Below are 21,254 nucleotides of genomic sequence, written 5' to 3'. Positions count from 1 at the left end.
TACAGACCGTACGCAATTTGAATTTATTTAGTCAGTGTTCCAAAATCAAGCGTGGATGCTGCACGCGCCGTTCGCTCCGAACGCACCAATGGGAGCTCGTTACATAATTTAAAAATCGAACACTTACACTTATCATTACGTTCGTTTATTTATTATTTTAGTTCCGCTCCGTTCGTTCTGTGATCAGTGTCGTGTTATTTTTAATTTTCCCTTTTATTTCTGGTAAGTATTTTTTAGTTACGTAATAATTAATAAATTCAGTTTTAAATATTAATATTTAAAAAAGTCTAGCCGGTTCACTTTACAAATCATTAAAAGAATCTTGTTTTTATCATCGCTTAGTAAATATTTATGACATATCGTAGGTCAAGTTCAATTTAAAAATAAACATTGACGTTGACACTCTATTCAGCCTGCCCTACTATTTTTGAAAGGATGTCCACCTATAGACGAACTTTTTGCAATTTTTTTAAGCATTTATTTGCGATATTGTCTATTGTAAAATAGCACATCGTGTTTATTTTCTATAGATTCGCAAACTTTTAGCTACGTGAGTCCACCCACACGTAATCTATTCGAAATTCTTGCCAAATTTCGTCGTAAATGTACGAACACTTCCGCAAGTTTTTCTCAAAATTTATTTTTGTTTTAATGTGTCTATACATATTTTATGAGCCTATTAATTTATTAAACTATGAATTATTATTTAAATTTTAATATGTAACGTATGTGTTAATGTTTGTTCCGTTTTAACATGAGTTTTAGTCATTATCATAATTGAGACGCTTAACTTCGAACTCGAGTGAATCCGTCAGTCAGATTATGCGATTTTGGTCATTTTGGCATTAAAAAAAGTACCCTATTAGGGTAGATATTTGCTGAGAGGGTCGAATGGATTTACCCGAGTTTGAAAATTAAGCGACATTTCGTTAGTTAAGTAGGTATTTGAAGCAACTGAACCAAATATCGTCTACAGTTACAATACATGAAATAAGAAAATTTAAACTGATAAAAGTGATAAACGACAATTACAATTCTAATCTCTGTCAAAACTACATTTTGGAAAACTACCTACAAAACACTCGTCAAAACAAATCATTATGAGCCCAACATCAAGAGGTGTACTATACTCAGGCAAGCCAGCTTTGTCAATAGAAAAGACGCCAAATTTTTTTAAATACAGGCGCGAACGGTCGATCTAAGGGCCGAGTTTAAATTCGACCGCTTTCGATTTCGTGTATTTCGTTCAATATACTACATATTTCCACTACTAGGCATTTCATGTGCTAATAGTTAAACATTTCTTATTCAATTCTACTAATAGAATTGACCACTGGATTCACAATTTCTATCGATTGTATTTAAAAAGTTGTTGACAAAGTTGGCTCGCCAGAGTATAGGTAGTGGCCACAAGATTTCCATTGGATATTCAATTATTCATCTTCGGGCTCCATTATCAGATCAGTTCGATGGTACAGTCAAGTGTAAAAATATGGGTGCACAAATCATACTCAAAAATATGTCCCATAAGCTCTTATTTCAGCGAATTAAGAACTATTTTGGGACATATTTGGAGTAAGTTGTATGCACCCATATGTTTACACTTGACTGTACCAAAATTAATTTGTATTGTCACCTCATCTCGGTCTCGGTCTCTTATTCGTATTGTCTATGTTTGACAATTTGGTAAGAAATCATTTTGAGCACCTACTTTAGCTATTTCTGCCGCTGACTGTACCTAGTCTGAAACGACAGTTGTCGACACAAAGCATCTATCTCTTTCTAACATGTGGGGCAGTACAAGGCATAGCCAGGTGTGGTTCAATACAACATGATCCCTTCAATTTGGTTCTTTTGTTAAGAACACTAAACGAGGGGATGTAATACAAATTATACTTAGTTTGTCAAAGGACTGTCCCACTTCAATCATATACAGAGATAATCACACTATCTTTGTCTTACACTAGTACTAGCACCCAAAAGAAAAGGATGAGTAGATATAGTTTTCCTGGTTATGACTGACAAATTGGTTTGACCAACCATATTACAACGAGTATACACCGATGGCAGCAGGCACGACGGCCTGGTCGGTGCAGCCTACATCATTGACTACCCTGACGGTAGGAGTTATATGAAAAAGCTCAAATTACTCAGTAGCTGCACCGTATTTCAGGCGGAGTGCCTGGCTGTCGAACAGGCATGTCTAAGATGCTACATCCAGAAACTGAGGAAGGTCACCATCTTCTCAGACTCCAAAGCAGTCCTGATGGAACTGTCTAACCGGAGCAGTACTAACCGGAATACAAATGCTGTTCACAAAATAATAAACAACATCAGGGAGTCTGGGGAGATGGAGATCCAATTTTGTTGGATTAAGGAGCATGCTGGCCTCGATGGCAATGAGAGAGCGGATATCGCAGCCAAGCATGCGGCCGCACTCCATAAGCAACCGGATTATGTTCATTTCCCACTCTCGCACCATAAAGCCCAAATGAAGAAAAATTTGCACACACTCCATAATAAAACATACATAGAGAGCAGAACAGGTAAACACGTAAAAAACTGGCTACCCACATTGGACGATATATACTTGTTACGCAAACATACAACCATCACATTTCAATTGACACAAATTCTAACCGGTCACGGATATACCAAATTCTATCTAAAACGTTTTCACAAAATTGACAATGACGCGTGTCCCTGTAACGACGTCACACAACAAACAATTGATCACCTTATTAAAACTTGCCCAAGGTTCCTTTACGCAAGAACGATCCACGACACCATATGCACCAAGCACAACATAGACCCACTGAATATAAACAAACTTACGGAAAAAGAAGAAGCCCTCAACTCTTTTTTAAGGTATACTAAATACATCATAGATAATTTAAAATCATTTAATAAATAATACAAACTTAAAGGCAATTGGCCGCCCGTACTCCTAGCGAGGACCGATTGACCCGCACCAAAAAGCATTACGTCAAAAAAAAAAAAACCATATTACAAACCATCGTCAACATGTTGACTAATTGTGACGTTCTAAGGCTACAGGTACCTTATTGTTTCGCCTCCAACATCAACATCTCCTGAAGATGCCTCGTAGAGAGGCGAAACACGTGCCGAGTATTGTTCTTTTGGTGGTGGTTTCTTATATTTATTTGCGTATTTATTTTTGCGGTGGGAGTGTGGGAACATTAATTGCATGTAAAAAATACGCAAGTAAGTATAACGGGTTAGCACTGATTGACTAGCACGTAATTTTTTCGCGTATTAGCAAAGTAATATTCTGGTTTTAATTGACATAGACTTTTGTATCTCGATTTTGGTTTCATTGTTTTAACTCTTATTATAAACTCGTTTTTACTAAGAAAACTTTTAGGTACTTATACCATTCATCGCCCACACTCTTAACTGTCCATTGCTGGACCTAAATATGCCTTTTGTAATATGGTCCGCCGATGGACAGTTAAGAGTTAACAGTGATGCTGTTTGTATGTTTTCGAAGCTAAAATTGATTCCCTTAATTAAATTCCCTTAATCCAAAACCAAACTTTTTGTTGGCCTATACTTAGGTCCTTAACTAGCAACCATATGCTGTCTATATACAGCATAATTATCGTTCCCGGTCCTTTGCCCAATTCCAAACGTCTAGCTAGCTTCTAGTGGTTAGCTGTAGTTTCTAAAAAAACCCCGATACTCGCCAACTCCTCCCGCAATCCTGACAACCAAAAATCCTGACATGTCAGGGAAGATCCTGACGTAAGGCAACCCTAGTGTGTGACTTTTAGTACTTTGTCAATAGGTTCTTAGAACCCGATGACGCAACGAGAAGAACCAACAATGGTAGCCCTTTGTATTTTTTGCTAGCATGTCAAATCTTTTACTGCACCCCTAATAAAAATCAGGTATTTATTTCTTATGAACAGGACCCCAAACTCATAGATGGTAGGATCCTATAGATGTGCTATACGCGTGCCACCGTGAGGGACAAAACCTACGCAATGCGACACTATGATTGGTCGAATTTATTTGTTGCCCACCATAATACATACTAAATTTACGGTGGGGAATAAAAAAAATGTGAGACTGTGACAAGGACAAACAATAATAGAGCTTTCGCTGCTACTCCTACTGAAAGATACATAAGACTATCCCGTTCGGTCACTTCCCCCCGCCCCTCATGTCTGATCCAGTTATATATGTACTAGATTCATGCCCCACCATGAGTTTTACGCGGCCTTCATACACATGACATTCTTAAGTAGGTATTTGCATGTCTTTGTGACCAAACATGTAGACATTGTAGAGTCTGTGCGGAAAGAGTAGAGTCGTGGAATGTAAGGGAGCCCATACATTCCACGACTCCTCTCTTTCCGCACAGACTGGTTCTATTTTCAAATATGCATGCAGTGCCGTCTTTACCATAAGGGCACACGGGGCCCGTGCCCAGGGCCCCCATCCTCAGGGGGCCCCGAACGACAGTAACAGTATATTTGATTACCCATAATAATTCTAATACGCTTTCTTTACTTTCCAAAAGGGCCCCAAATTCTTATGTGCCCATGGGCCCCGCATAGTTTAAAACGGCCCTGTATGCATGACCTTCTGTAGGTAGTCACCTGCAATAATATGTGACACAACGAAGGCCGCAAAAATATCTGATAAAATCTTATTTGTAGAGCCATTAAGAGCGTGTCACATATTTTTGCGGCCTTCGAAGAGTAACATATTATTGCAGGTGACTGTACCATGAATGTTTTAGAAAATAAATAACTGATTACTGCCTTAACGCTAAGCGACTGCGTCAACTCAGACGCAGTGCATCTCGCTTGTACTTACCAATATCTGTCAGTACGAGGGAGATGCATTAAAGTGAGTTACTTTAAACAGTCGCTATCGAATGTGTCAACGTCCAAACTCGTGGTAAGGATACTGTGGTTTCCAACCAGTTCAATATTTTTACCCCTGTGACATAATAAAATATTCTATAACATAAATTAAGTAAATAGTATAAGTTATAAATATTACCCCCATAAAATACCTATTATTTTTACCATCGGTGATTTTAAAATAAATTATAAATTATAATAATTCAATTTATGTGTCACGATCGTTCTGAAATCTGAAGTGTCCACTTCAACATTTATTCCAACAAACTATCTACTAATACCAACGTTTCAAGATAATATTATCGACAATGTCACTTAGATAATACTTTAATTAAGTGCTTAGATCTGATAATACCAGAAATACTTGATTCAAATGAAGGATAACTTACTTAATGTAAATTAGGTATATTTCCTACTTGCATGAAATATGAAATCTAGGGGAAAATAAACATGAAAAGCTATTTATGTCGACATCTGATCAGCTAAACTGTGTGAAGCAGACCATTTAGGTATTTCGCGCTGAAAACATTTATTGTGACGAACCTACACATACTTACAATATTATATTACTACTCGTAATCATAGAATCATAAATCTAGTGGTCCACAGATGATACATAACATTAATTACCATGACACCATAAGCATAACACCATAACCATGATTACCATAACATTAATTTTGTACCATGTTTTAAGCAAAATAAATGATTTATGATTTAATTCAAGATGGCGAGATGGCCTTTTCACTGAAATTGCATGGTAGTCGATTTTGAGGTTTTCGTTTTTCACGCGCTATCACTCTACTCGATTATGAGTTTCTTTTTGTAACCCAACATCTGTGACGTCAGAGGTAAAAACATTACAGATGTAGTGCATAATTGTTTTCCATCGTACCTATTTTCAAGGAAACTTACGAACAAAAAACTGTCTTGCTAATATTTCAGTCAGTCTCAGCCAGGTACAATAAGTACTGACATTGACTGAACTAGCATGACAAATAATAACGTTTCCGAGAAAATACGATGGAAAACAATTAATTAATGCACTACATCTGTAGTCATGATTATGACATTCATGACTGTCGAATTTATGATTGATATTGACAGCTGCAAGTTGATTGAAATGCGACAGTAAATTGTCACAAGACCTTGCCGTATTTATGAGTTCCGAGAATTTCTTTCTGGCATTCTGGCATTGACACAATCTCGTCGTCGACTGCAGGTAGTGATCAAAGTTAATTCCTCGTAATATACCAAATTATTCATAGTTTGGAAATTGTAATACAAACAAATTAGAGCGATTAGTAGTTTTACATAATAATACAATCGGATTTAGGACTAACCCCGAAATATCTAGGACGGTCCTGAAATTTGGTATGTACAGTAGAATCCGCTTATAATGACATCGAAGGGAAGTGACAAATCCGTCATACTAAGCGGACGTCATATAAAGCATAGTTGATTAACTTCTTACTTTGTTATTTTTTCGAAATTAATCTCAAAATCTTGTCAGAGATGAGTTTTACTAACCTTGTGCTAATTATCAACTTGTCACTGAGAATCAAAACTAAAACACCGCACGCACCAAACGTCCTCGCAGAGAGAGACGTGGGGATCGCCACGAAAACCAGCGAATGTGTCAGTATAACGGGACATAATTTCATAAAAATAGGATCTATAGGTCATAATAAGCGATTTGTCACTATAAGCGAAGTCATTTTATCCGACTTTGTCACAAAGAATTTTATATGAAAACCAAACTTCGCACAGTAATTACGTCATAGTAAGCGGTTGGTCAGTATAGGCGGAGTCATAATAAACGGATTCCACTGTATGTTAATTAAAGGTCTATTTTCATATCCCCACTATTTGACTTTTGGGGACCTCGAGGAACCGCCGCCATCTTGGAAAATGTGTACCATTTTAGAGAAATTGACCATTTGTACCTATAAGTACAAAATGTCTACTCGCTCTACTTTTTTAGCTTCAAAATTCATTAAACACTGTAGCCTCGTAAGGCCGACTATACCAAATTTTCTAGCTTTTAATTTAAATCTTGTTGTAGTAGTAGTAGTAGTAGTAATCACTTTATTGTACACAACACAGGTTTACAAAAATAAATTACAGTAATGGAAGTACAAAGGCGAACTTATCCCTATAAGGGATCTCTTCCAGCTAACCTTCGATTAGATGAGAGGAAAACTCCAGTCAGGTCAGATAGACAAACTTATATGCTTAACTTATGTTGTATATTATATTGGGATACATTTCGTTTGATAGAGGAAGCAATTAAACAAAAGAAATGCTATTATTAGGTTCTAATTAGATGAAAAGGAATGTGATTATTTCCATACATCACTAACACCTTATAAAACAAAGTCCCCCGCCGCGTCCGTTTGTTTGTGTGTATGTATGTTCGCGATAAACTCAAAAACTCCTGAAGAGATTTTCATGCGGTTTTTACCTATCAATAGAGTGATTCCTGAGGAAGGAGTAGATGTATAATTTGTTAAGGTTTTGTGTAACCCGTGCGAAGCCGGGGCGGGTCGCTAGTTATTTATATTTCGATTGGATTTTTCTATCAAAGATTAGCTAGGCCCCTTATGTTTCCGCCTTTAGAGGAAAAATCAAGATGGAAACAATATTGCATCCTTATATACTTAGCGCATTAGCGCATTTATCATGACATTTGCGGAAGAAAGAGGAACTATTTAGTAGTGCAAACAGGATAAATTGCTAACATTATGTAGATTTTAACCATTTCTGAAGGCTGAACGAGTATACATTACAACACAAGCAGTGTGTTATGAATTTTTATATGTATTAAAGGAAAGAATTACGCTGTCGACAGGATTTGAACCCGCAACAACTGCAATCCGTGCATTGCTCTTCTTAACCAATTACGGAAGCCTACCAGAACAGAACCTCGCAAATCTTTCCATTCCTTGCCTCATACTAATGACTCAAAATAATAATGACTGTCTGTACTACTTATAGTCTGTATCTTTAGGTATTTAAATAAAAGTAAACAAACAATTTGTACATTTTCGGGTAGTTATAACATTTATTGGTTAACCGACCAATTACAAAACCGCCTGGATCAGTCACTGAACGACCTGACTTTAACCTACATTTATTCATGTAATTACATTTGATCATGTAATGTTTTCATCTACCCTCAACTGGCTTAAGGAGCCATTTGAGGATAGATTTTGTTTACTTTTATATTATTTAGACACCTAAAGATAAAGTGTCATTCTATGGAACTTGCTAACTATGTAAACAAACCGCCACATTGATTGTCACTGAATGATGATTTCAATATGGCGGTTTGTTTACATATACTTGGTCAAGCAGATCTTGTCAGTAGAAAAAGGCGGCAAATTTGAAAAATGTAGGTGCGAAGGGATATCGTCCCATACAAAATTTGAATTTCGCGCCTTTTTTTACTGACAAGATTTGCTTGACCAGCTATAGTTAGCAAGTTCCATAGAATGACACTTTACAGAGTTATAGTCTTGATATTAGTTGATGAGTATCTAAGAGGATAACTCCACGACATTGCATTATGCACATTTTAAACAGTTTTGAAGGTTGTATGCATTTCAACACCAGTTTACATTTACAAAGGTCGCAGGAAGGAAACACCTGCGGTGTGGAAAAGTTTTAATATTACAGGAAAAAAAAGGAAAGAATTTAAATATTGTTGATTAATAACTGACATTGTGACTAACACACTGACACCGCAATCTGACGGGCTGAACGAATTTCCGTCGGTGTTAAGGTGCTACGACACGACGAATTTATCAAAAATATCATTGAGAGTTGAGGCAACGAGACTGAGGGGGAGACCAAGGAGAACGTACATAGATCAAGTAAAGGAAAAGCTCAACGTCGTGTCGTATCAAGCTGTCAAGGAGAAGGCACAGGACCGACATGCATGGAAAACGCTCCACCGACAAGAGTCTAACTCTTAAATAAATGATGATGATGATGATGTTAAGGTAGGGACAAACTGAGCCCACACAACGCAACGTATGAAATCTGGACCCTGAAATTTGTATGCTTAGAAACATACATTATTTTTTATACATTGAAATAGGTAACGTCAGCCCCTTCGTATCTTTTTAGATAATTATATGATCTTTGACCTCATTTGATAAGTTTTGACTGTAATTATGTAATTAACTTTTAAACTAAGATGATTGATTAATTAGTTAATTAAGTAGGGAAGTCAATAAGTTAAACTGACCTTAAATTGACTTGTTTGAGTTTCCAGAATTGCGTTTTACAGATGGAAAAAAATTGTATGCCTTTCACACTTTTGTACGGGGAAAGAAATTTTCAATTTCTAATATAAGCTATTACCTATTTCATAATGTTGTCTTTGGTTACCGCGATGAAATAAAACTAGGTAAACGGATGTATTATTGATTATAAGCGATATAATCATATACAGTTATATACATTCATAGTTTTAATTACATTTTTTTATGTGGAATTTTCCTATAACTTTAAAATACTTTCTGGACACTTTCCGCAGGATTTTACAGTTTCTTTAGTCTATCTAATTCTAAATGTCTCTGACGCAACAAGTATAATATATATCAACCTATATTAGCATCGGCATTATATTTCAATTTCCACCTCAAGTATGCGGTCATGTATTATGTTATGTATAATATGTGTATTATGTATACAAAAATTAAATATTTCACAATCCAGAGTTGACTTTGAACTGCTCTAAATTGAAATGGCTGAATGGATTAATCCAAATTTTACGAAAATTGCTCTTCTCCAACTTGGCCTCTTCAGTAGGTACTATTAGTACAGTACAGTCACCTGCAATAATATGTTACACAACGAAGGCCGCAAAAATATCTGACACGATCTTATTTGTAGAGCCATAAGAGCGTGTCATGTACTTTTGCGGCCTTCGAAGAGTAACATATTATTGCAGGTTGTACATCTATCGATGAATAAGATCTCCGTAAGAGACGGCCTTTAAGATCAATTATCGACGATTAGTTCTCATTAGTGGCTGTGCTGTGTGGGTCTCAGCATCTGATAATATGTAAAGATAAAGAGACTTTACGACTTAAGTGCTACCAGAAGGACAGAGTTTACAAAAGTGCTACCAGAAGGACAGAGAGTTACAGAAGTGCTACCAGAAGGACAGAGAGTTTACAAAAGTGCTACAAAAAGAACAAGATAATTGACCGTAGTTCTGTAGAAAGCGATCAACTTTTTATTTTTGTCAAAGTGACTTACACCATAACTCAGTGGATTTGGTCGCTTTCTGCATTGATAAAAAAATGAGTTGGTCGTGTTCTGTATAACAATTGGAGCGATGTAAGTGTTACCGAAGTGGTTAAAGAATGGGAATTGCGATTTAGGGGTTAGAGGGGACTAAATGTCTATTAGGTAAATGCTAATAAAATACTTTAAAAGAAAAGTTAACGCTAGTTAGTTAAGTCTTAAATGAAATGACATACCTACATATGTACGGCTTGTAAAAACTTCCTTATTAATTCATTATCTTTATCAACTTACTAAAAGTAAAATGTATGAGTAAACGTAAAAATTACCTCCGTTGTGTTCAAATTTGTAAAAATATGAATCTAGAAATATAAAAAAAAATCACTTTAATCCTAAGTATTGACATACGACTAAAAAAAACTTAAATAAATACTCTAAAAGCTAGTATTTGATTATTTTATTGCGCATATCATAAAACTTATATCTCAACAAGGTATTACGCCATAAACTCGGATTTCACGCAATCATAGATAGTAAAATACAGTAGCGATGGATTTGTTATCTAAATCCTTACCTCTTTAGCAATGACAGGTTGATCTCTTCATTGTAAAGTTTTTAGGAACGTTTGTATTTAGGCTTAAAATGGCAGATGTCTTGATAAGGACACTAGACAGCAGAGCTAGACGCATTGTATTTATCTTCGAACGGTTTTGGCGTTCCATTTGTTCGACCGAAGTTTCGGTTTATATTTCGGTAGGTTTCGGTATAAAAATCATGTTTCGGTCAATGGTTCGGTTCCGACCAATTAGTCTCTGTCTCTACTGCCCTCATTGGTTCGGTGGTTCGTATTTTGATTAGTGATTGAGTGCTTATAATCTTTTACTCGTTTCTTAAGGTGGTTCTTCTTGCTCGAATTTCATACAAACTTTTTTGGCAACTGAACTCCTATTATATGTATAGGGTTTCTTCACTTGAATATGTAATGTTTCAATGTTTGGGTAGTATTTATTTATTTATTTTAGTACTTATGTTTAGGCATAATTCTTTAGTTTTTAATTCATTAACTGGTTGCCCAAGATACAGGCTATGCCTAGTTTGGGGACCTCTGTTTATACTGTATTATATAAAAGTATCGCTGTATGCATGTAACCTCAACTTCATGTATGTTCCCACTGTTAAACCCATTTTTATATGTGCAAAAATAAATATTTTTTTAATTTCATTTTTTTTGTATATAATATATTTCTGTCTACGCCAACGTAAAAAAATACTAGAAATTGATTAATAATATTTCGAAAAAACCCTTTCTGTTGCTGTGCTTAAAATACTTATTTGTCTGAATATCGTAGGTACTACGCTATATCTTCAGCAATATTGTCGATTTTACAGTGCCTGCAATGAAAAAAACCGGACAAGTGAGAGTCGGACTCGCCCACCGAGGGTTCCGTACTTTTTAGCTTTTTATTTGTTGTTATAGCGGCAACAGAAGTACATCATCTGTGATAATTTCAACTGTCTTGATATGAGATACAGCCTGGTGACAGACAGACGGACATTGGAGTCATAGTAATAGGGTCCCGTTTTTACCATTTCGTACGGAACCCTAAAAAATTAATATAATAAAAGTGACTTATATTTTCAAAACCAGTAACAAATCTAAACCCCAATATCGAAGGCCAATTTTAGCTTCCTGACAAACACTCGTCGGTTATCATTATCAGTTATCACTGTTATCAGTATCAGTTATCATGGGCGTCAAACTTAGATTGATTCGTGATTCAGGCCAATTCGACTTTTAGTTACCTATTCGATATATTTCCAATATGATACTGATCTTTCAGGGTCAAAAGTTCCATATAAAGCTGGCAGCTTTCTCTCGCAGCGCATTAGTATTGCCATTCAGCGAGGGAATGCTGCCAGCATCTTTGGCACAATGCCGCGGGGGCCTTATTTAGATTTATTTTAATTTAGATTAGTTTAGTTTTTAATTATAGTTTTTTAATTTTAGATATGATAAAGTAATTTTATATTTAAGATGTTAAGTAAAGAAAGTAAAAAATATGTATTCTTTCTGGTATATAAAATTACAAAGTGACATTTTTTCAACCAAAAACGTCACTTTTGATACTGACAGATCGGTATCATATATTGGAAACAAATCGATTAATTAAGACTCGAATTGGCCTTGTAGCTGTACATACATCATCGGATATATCCATAGTCTAATAAAACATTGTCTTCTCTTCCCAGACTGACACAAGCCTACGTCACAATAACATTGCCACTTTATATAGCGCTATTGCATTTTATCATATAGCGCTGTCGCATGATGACGTAGGCTTGTGTCAGTCACGTGGTCGGAAGAGAGTACCAGGCGCAGTATATTATTATACCATGGATATATCGGAGTAGCCACGTGCACAAATATCTGGGCCATTTGATTTAAAGTTGTACGTCACCTGCAATAATATGTTACCATGTTACCACTCTTCGAAGGGGGCTGTCCATAAATTACGTCATCGTTTTTTGACGATTTTTGACCCCCCCCCCCCTAAAATCATCCAAAAATCATGCTTCGAATGACCCCGTTTCTTCCTACGTCATGCTACCATCATCCGATGTCCAGACCCCCCTCCCCTAATTTGAAATGACGTAATTTATGAATAGCCCCAAGGCCGCAATATGTGAAACGCTCGTATGGCTCTGTAAATAAGATCGTGTCATATATTATTGCGGTCTTCGTTATGTAACATAGTATTGCAGGTGAGTGTACCTACACTGCACTTTTTTTTCAGTGAATTTTTATGTTATTTCCGTGAATTGCGAGCTCTTTCGATCCTAATAGTAGAAAAAAGTGTCCTAAAATTTCCGTACCTAAATTTTTCGATCCTTCCATTCCGTTACCGTATATAAAGTCTATGAAAAATAGTAACGGAATTGAAATAAAAATCTAAACCTCTTCCTATAGACGTTAGAGGCGTGAACCCGTTTTAATCACTTAATTATACATAGAGTCGATAGAGCTCGTGTTTCTGAGTAGAAAAATAAAAAAAAGTGTACTTAGTGTACATCCTTAAATGGTCCTCCTGAACAAATCTTATTATCAAGGCGTTACAGTGCAATGTGTAAGGGTTCCCCCTGTATATGACCTATGCCATACTATATACTAATATTTGGAAGACCGCGCTTTGCTCGGAAAACATACAAAAAGTAAAAAATGCGCGTTTTACCAGAGATAAGACCTAGCTAGATCCATTTATCGCCCCCAAAAACCCCCATACCTATAGCAAATTTCATCGAAATTGTTAGAGCCGTTTCCGAGATCCCCGAAATATATATATATATATATAAATAAATATACCTAGGTACATATAAATAAATAAACAAGAATTGCTCGTTTAAAGGTATTAGATTTTCCCAGAGATAAGATCTAGCTAGATCGATTTATCGCCCCCGAAAACCCCCATATAGCAAATTTCATCGAAATCGTTAGAGCCGTTTCCGAGATCCTCGAAATATATATATAAATAAATATACATATACATAAATAAACAAGAATAGGTATTAGATAGATTTGTACCCGGTAAAGGTACCGCTATAACGGTCCATTGTGAACCGTCATGCAATTTATCGCATCCTGGCAAACAATGACTCAGGCGCGTCCCGATCAGTGCAGTTCACAATTAGAAATGGTTAAATTATACAATTGTCTTCCTATCCTCCTAAAGCCCAAGGTCCTACCTATAGTACTTATTCAGTTCAATGAAATTTAAATCATATTCGATTGGAACAGAGTTGCTTTTGCTTTGTTTCGTCACAGAATAAATAATAGTAGTAGGTACAGAACACTCACTCTCTAATAAAACGCGTCTGTTACGATCAGCACAGATATGGCCGCTAGGTGGCGACAGCGCCACGCGCGGCTTATGGCTTTCCCCAAAATTGGGGCGGAACGGATGTACTTTTAGCTATCTGTAGCAAAGCGACGAAAGCCACGCCTGGTTTCGTTCAGTTTTTGAACAACGCAAAATCAACTCTATTTCCTACATTGTAGGTTCAAATTTCTGTGGCAATATTTGCATTTTTCATTTGTATGGCTGGGCCTTAGGAGTCAGCGCCATAACATAACGTCATAACAGCGCCGTGCGTCGCGTACGCAAAATTGTAACCATTAACGGCTCGGCCACGACATTACACGACTGGCGACGGCGGCAGCGACAGCCATAGGTGGGAACGAAAGGTCCGATTGTTGTGTCTCCAACCTATGGTTATCGCTGCCGCCGTTGCAAGTCGCGCAATGTCGTGGCCGAGCCGTAACGGCTTGTGCACAAATCACGCGAGGTTTTTGCGGCCACTTTTTGACCCCACCCCTTTGGTCATATTTACTAAAACCGGCCAGTTACTGGCGAATTAACCTACATATTGTATTTCACGCTCATGAAATAAAATAATGGACGATCGCTGAACGGATTTGAAACTATTCTGCTTTGTAGCATATTTGCATATTTGTTGCATTGTTTTGTATACCTATTATGTACTCGGGTGACTTGGGTGCACTGACACCTTTGGAAGGTCAGTGCTCGGTGACATAATATTAGTAAACATACATGATAGCATTGAGTTATTATTACTGTAGAGGAGACATACTCGAGTCCCTAGACCAAGAAAAGTCTGCAACGATATTGATAGCACACGCAGTGCAAGTGTTATTACTTATTTTAAACCTCAAACTTCTATGAACTTCTTCTTCTTCCTCTTCAACCTAGCGTTTTCCCGGCCTAGCGCCGGGGTCCGCTTTCCTGCTCAATCTTCTCCACTTTGCCCGGTCTTCGGCATCCTCATCAGGTGTGAGATTGTTCTCTTGCATGTCCGCTGTCACGACGTCCAGCCAGCGCTTCTTAGGCCTACCTCGGCCGCGTGATCTATCTGATCCGCGGACAGTGAGGTTGAGGCATCTATTTCCGACTTCAAACTTCTATGAACTTATGACATATTAATAGTAGTGCTTGGTTTGAGTGGTGAACTAACCTTGTTTCCACTTGTTCCAGAATGCCAACGTAACTGAACCATGGACAAGCCGACGTTGCACATGCTGTCCGTCCAGGAGAAGGGCGGGCAGACGAAGAAAGCTCCCCAGTACATCGCCGCTGTTGCTGGTAAAATATTATAGTTCAAAACTTAGCTACACAGAAAAAATTGATGAACTCATGAAGTAGGTACCTAATGCACAAAAATAACTTAATTTTGATCAATATCCTAAAACCGATTTTGTTATTAAAATATTTTGTTACATATAACATTTTCGTTCAGCGCGAAGCCCCTTTTGTATATAAGGTGCATTGGGGTCATTGGAGTTCTATTTCATTGTTAGGGGGTTTTCAGAAAAAATGGTACCATTTACTTTTTTCTAAAAACCATCAACTTTTGTGTTATTTAGACTCAGAATCAAGAGTATTATTGAATGAGACAAAGAAAAAAAGTGTCCCCAGTTTTTCATACATAATTTGGGTGTCAGTTTTGTAACGGTCCATACAAAATGTATGTGAAAATTCGTTACAAAACTGTAATTTTTTTTGGGACTCTTTTTCTCTCTTCAAATCGATAGTCCTCGTGATTCTGAGTAGAAATAACCCAAAAATTGATGGATTTTCGAAAAAAAGTAAATGGTATAAGTAATTTTAAGTGAAAATGCCCGTTAACCAAATATTATAATGATTTGGCAAAATCATGTTAAAAATCCGAAAACGCCTTTTTACCAGAGTCTGATCCACGAAACTTTGATGGTAGTGCCATTTGTAATTGATGGTGGGTTCCTTCTACATCGAGTGGTTTTAAGGCTCTCAAAATTTACGCGGTCCTCCTGGGACGGAGCAATCTCCGATTACGCGCATTTAGGCAAATGCAAGTATTAAAACAATTTCCAGCTTGCTGGGAATTAATTCCTCAAAACGCTATTTTTGGATCTAATCTTGGATCTACACTTTGATTGACCTAAACTGTACCTACACAAATAGATACATGCAAGATTTAAAGACATTTAGCTAAGTATTATACCTGTCCGTTAGTTGGTTATAGGTATTACGCTGGTAAGACGCGCTAATATTAAATGTAAACAAGTTTCGATGCCCACGTTCAGTCTCCAATCGGTTTACAAATTCCGCGCTAAGATTAGATGCGTACTTAAATGTCACATGCGCGTGAGTTGTGGATTCAAAGTGTTAGGGTCTCCCCAGATATATCGACGTGCATTCGGCAAAAGCCGATAGGAAAAAGCTTTATGTCCCGCAATAAGAGCGCAAAAGCCGTCGCGACGCGTCGGCAGGCGCCAGCCGATGCGAGCCGAGCCGAACCACGACTTTACTTTTTCGCTCTTATATATTGTGCAGACATAAAACTTTTTCCTATCGGATTTTGCGCATTCTGCGTCGACATATATGTGGGAACCCTTAGAGATTTTGTAGTTTGCCTCCTTAATTATGGAGCTTAAGGTGAAGAGCTCCTTCTCCAAAAGCAGCTCGCTGAGCACTGAGCAGACAGCCGTGCGTGCCTAGGATCGCGGATGTCATTGTTATTGAATAGCTTTAGTTAAATACTTAAAAAAATGTGATCGATGGGTTCGATCAAAAATAATATTACGCATTTTTAGAAGGCATTTTCATGTTGGTTTGTGCAAAAATATTTACAAATTGGAATCGATAAGACTAAAGAAAGACCTCAAAATTGCTTGTTTTATTTTTTGGTAACGTGTTATGATCAAAAAAAGCGCTACGATTTTGTCTTCTGGCTGAACTCACTGCACCGTAAAATGTTTTGTCATTAGGTAGTGCATTCACTACATTCCTGAGGCACAGGGCTATAACCGCGAAAAACGAAGTTCGCAAATTGCGGGCATCTTTCTCTGTCACTCTAATTACGCCTTCATTGGAGTAAAGGAGAAAGATCCCCGCAATTTGCGAATATCGGTTTTCGCGCGGTAGGTAACCCCTCTGAGACTAATGAGTTTGGTGAGAACCGGGAATCTCCGGTTCCGGTACCTACTGTTTTTGTATAGAAAACGAGTTCTTCTTCTTATCGTGTGAAGGGATCATAACTAAATAGTATTTTGCCAATATTTTGCCACCTCTAACCCCCGGGGGGTAGCTCTTATGAGGTCTTCTGTAGTGCACATAGTTGTACACAGGGAACACTGCATCATAGAAAACAAGTTTGTATAGATATATCAAACAACGCTGCACAGAAATTTCTACAAAATGTACGATGTGTGATTATTACTCTCGTATTCCTAGACTAGATAGATAATGTAAACCAGCCAGTATGAATCTGACCGCGTAACTATTGTGGGTGAACGTATTCCGATATATTTATAGATTGCCGAACGTCACTGGCGATGTTCGGTCGATTTAGCTTCTGTGATATATGTTTACGTATACTATCTCGTTACTGTCAATTGCAAAGTAATGATAATCAATAAGCACAGTAAATTGTTTGTAAAACGTTTGAATCTTTCGCATAACGCATAACGCCTCTTCTTTAAAATGTGTTCTTTCGTTCCGAGTAGCAAAATTTCCGATCTGTGATAGATACTTTCACGAAAAGTCACTATAGGCGAAAGAATCGTTTCTCTTTTGATGGTTATACTTAATATTAATAACCTTAACACATTCACTGTCAGTAAAATCAGTCGTTATTTTTAGATCTTACATTAATCTAGGTACTTACATAATTTATTTATTTAAACTTTATTGCACAAAATACAAATAAAATGTACAAATGGCGGACTTAATGCCTAAAGGCATTCTCTACCAGTCAACCATAGGGCTAGAGATTTAATAAAAATATGTAAATCTTTTTATGTAAATCTTAATCATAATGTAAATCTTTAAAAAAATTAGCTTCATCTTTCACCAAACAGGATAATTTGGAAGATGATATTTTTTTTACAAAAATGTCGTTTTGCGAATGGAACTAAAAGAAATGTAGACGATGTACTGAGTGGGCTTGGTTTTACACAGATTCTCCCTGATGTTTTCCATCAAAACTCTTCAACGACAATTTTCTATTACAGCGGCCATCGGCGCGGTGATCGCCGGCACCATCCTCGCTTGGACCTCCCCTGCGCTGCCACAGCTCCAACCCCCCAACCCCAACAGCACCAAGCTCCCTAACACCACCATCATCAATGGCGTCGTCTACCCTGTGGTTGTATCAGAATTGCCGTTCATCTACATCAACAGAACCACTAATGAGACTGTGATGGTTAACTCCTTATTCCAACCTGCGGATTTGCTGTTGGAAACAGCTCAAAGTAAGTCTAAATTCTTGCCTATCTTTGCCTGAACCTCTCTATAGTTACAACAGCTCCAACCCCCCAACACCAACAGCACCAAGCTCCCCAACACCACCATCATCAATGGCGTCGTCTATCAGAACTGCTGTTCATCTTCATCAACAGTGATGGTTAACTCTTTATTCCAACTTGCGGATTTGCTGTTGGCAACGGCTCAGAGTAAGTTTAGAATGATTTAGACTCTATTCCACTAGCCTTGTAAGTCATTTTAGCATGTAGAAACCATTTTCGCCGGAAATCCAACTTATTATTCAACATCCTCAGCATTTTCCTAGCGTTATCCCGGAATTTATATCCTTATATGTCCTTAATATTTATTTATTATTTATATTTATTTATTTATATTTATATTTTATTTTGTTGTTGGTACTGGTTCGAAGTAATTTTAGATTCTAGAATATGTTCTAGAATCTAAAATTACTTACAACAGGCAAGCATACTCGATTGAAGATTGTTGATGTCGCCATATTGGCACCATCTTCTCCTGAAATTCTCCACAACTTCAACCCACCAACCCTAACGGCACCAAGCCTCTGCCTCTATTCAAAGATTTCAAAGTAAGTTTAGATTCTAGATCATCTTTAATGACTGTTTAGAATGTTAAGATAACAGGCGTGGGACCTAGGGGACGAGCGAGTCTCACCTACGATTCCACGGATCTCTTGCACGGACTGTAATTGGTAATTGCAGTTCCATAAAATTTGCTTTTACTATAGGGCGATGGCGGGACGACTTGGACGCATTTAATCCGGATTGGCGGGAACGTACAAACGATAGGGTTGAGTGGAGGAAAGCAGGGGAGGCCTTTGCCCAGCAGTGGGACACTAAACTATTAGGCTAACAAAAAAAAATAGGGCGATAGCTTCCGCCGCTATTTATCGATTGTGAATGTAGTGACACGCCCTAAGTATTCAGATGGAAAAGGACCGCAATCTTGTGTTACCACCAAAAAAACAGAATACCTATACTTAGCGTATTCATTATCGCTTATTCTAACAGTCTCTTCTCACAATCCGACCCAGAATAGAACAAGACACGCCTCATCTAGTTTCATCCACGCGCCATTCATAACGTCAACTACGCCTATATATGTTTATACCGACTCTAACAGCAGAACGTGTGACGTCCCTACGAAACCTATATCCCCTTGAGCCTTCTTTCTTCTAATGATGTTCTGATTATTTAGAAGAAGAATGTAGAAAGTCTTAAAGACTTGGAATTACTTGAGTCATTACACGTCTATGAATGTTTTGATGCCATTTGGCGAGCCTCCAGCTGGGTGGGTGTGTCACACCTCGGTTTATGTTCCTGATTTTCGAACTCAATAGAGTAACGACGTAAATGTGTGATGTTCTTCTGGTAACATGTGCTGTTGTATCGTTATAGAGTTGGTGATAATGACGCGTTTTACGTCGACTTGTTTTTCTAATGAACAATTTTGTTTTTCATTTCGTTGACACGATGAACAGATTCTTGGCAAAACCTTGAATACAGATTTATGTAAAAGATGTTGATGTAACTTTCACTCGTTCTTTCTTGAAATTACAATTAGATAATCATATAGGAAGGTGAAATGCCTCTACCGCCCATAATTCATTAAAATACTTTCTCTCTTGCTTTATATAAACAAAAGTTACTGTGTGGTATTACACCGTAAAGAGAGGTCATGGACACAAAAAGCTTTCTGTATAAAGAAATGATTGAGGACGTCATTTAAAATTCCTTCCTCGCACAGCGCATAAGCATTGCAATTCAGCGTGGTAATGCTGCCAGCGTCTACGGGACCTTGCCGAGGGGTGATTTTTTATTGTAGTTTAGGTTTAGGGATGTTTTATTTTTATTAATTTAGAATAGTTAGATACTTTTAGTTTATAAGTTTTTATACAATATTTATATTTATTTGTTTAATGGTTAAATTTAGAATCGTTATCTCCATACAAACTTGTCCGTTGGTTGTGAATTCATTCATACGACATTCAATCCATTCGTCACTTCTAAAAATCAGAAACCTACAGTTGGAAGAACTACTCTACTCGTATTAAAATAATCTGTGCTTATACTCGTAGTAGCAGCAATGCACCGGTTCAGATACTTGGCATAACCATTCGAAATGTCATTTGGGAACTTGCTTTGTTGCTCTAATTATAGCAATGAGTGGGACTGTACAGAGCGGTGGCGCTTGGCATGTCACGAGGAGGTGGACACGTGCTTTTGGTGGCTAATAATCAGCTGATGATTATATTTGATAATGTGGTCATTCACTTATCCCATTCACTTGAGGTCGGCGTAGCATGTGATTTTATTTATATGCTTTTCAAAGGGAGTTTCTAAGCAGAAGTTGCTAAGCGGGTGAGGTGTTTAAAATTACCTTGACACGCTCTTATTCTCTTAACAATAAAGTCGCGTCAAGATCATTTTGAACACCTCGCCCGCTTAGCAACTTCTGTAGCTGACTGTACATGAAGTAAACTGTGTAGTGATTCCCACGGCGCGATTCGGGAAATGAATTAGAGATTGACTAGATATGAAATAGTTAAGATATGTGACGTTCCACGGCAAAAGGTACCATTGCCCCGGCTGAATATTGGAGCGGCGTTAATAATAGCGTAAGCGCCAGCCGCCATAAGGTACCTTTTGCCGTGGAACGTCACATATCTTTACTATTTCATATCTAGTGAATCTTTAATTCATTTCCCGAATCGCGCCGCCGTTCTTTTTTTTTTTGTGAATGATTACATTTTATTGGATGTTTA

General features: G+C 37.4%; 1 protein-coding gene and 1 long non-coding RNA gene across 2 annotated transcripts in view; one reads left to right on the top strand and one right to left on the bottom strand.

Moving 5' to 3' along the window:
* Positions 1–21,254, bottom strand: part of LOC134801193 (uncharacterized) — a 217,975-nt gene that overhangs the window by 146,515 nt on the left and 50,206 nt on the right. The gene's annotated exons all lie outside the window — the stretch shown is intronic.
* Positions 33–21,254, top strand: part of LOC134801126 (facilitated trehalose transporter Tret1-like) — a 31,924-nt gene continuing 10,702 nt past the window's right edge. Inside the window, exons 1-3 of the mRNA XM_063773663.1 lie at positions 33–222; positions 15,203–15,310; positions 18,220–18,459. Coding sequence (XP_063629733.1) covers positions 15,223–15,310; positions 18,220–18,459 — 328 coding nt within the window. The 5' untranslated portion in view covers positions 33–222; positions 15,203–15,222. The remainder of the gene's footprint in view (positions 223–15,202; positions 15,311–18,219; positions 18,460–21,254) is intronic.

This window comes from Cydia splendana, chromosome 21, assembly GCF_910591565.1.
Source record: "Cydia splendana chromosome 21, ilCydSple1.2, whole genome shotgun sequence".
Classification (NCBI taxonomy): Eukaryota; Metazoa; Arthropoda; class Insecta; order Lepidoptera; family Tortricidae; genus Cydia; species Cydia splendana.
This window is presented reverse-complemented; position numbering and strand designations above follow the sequence as displayed.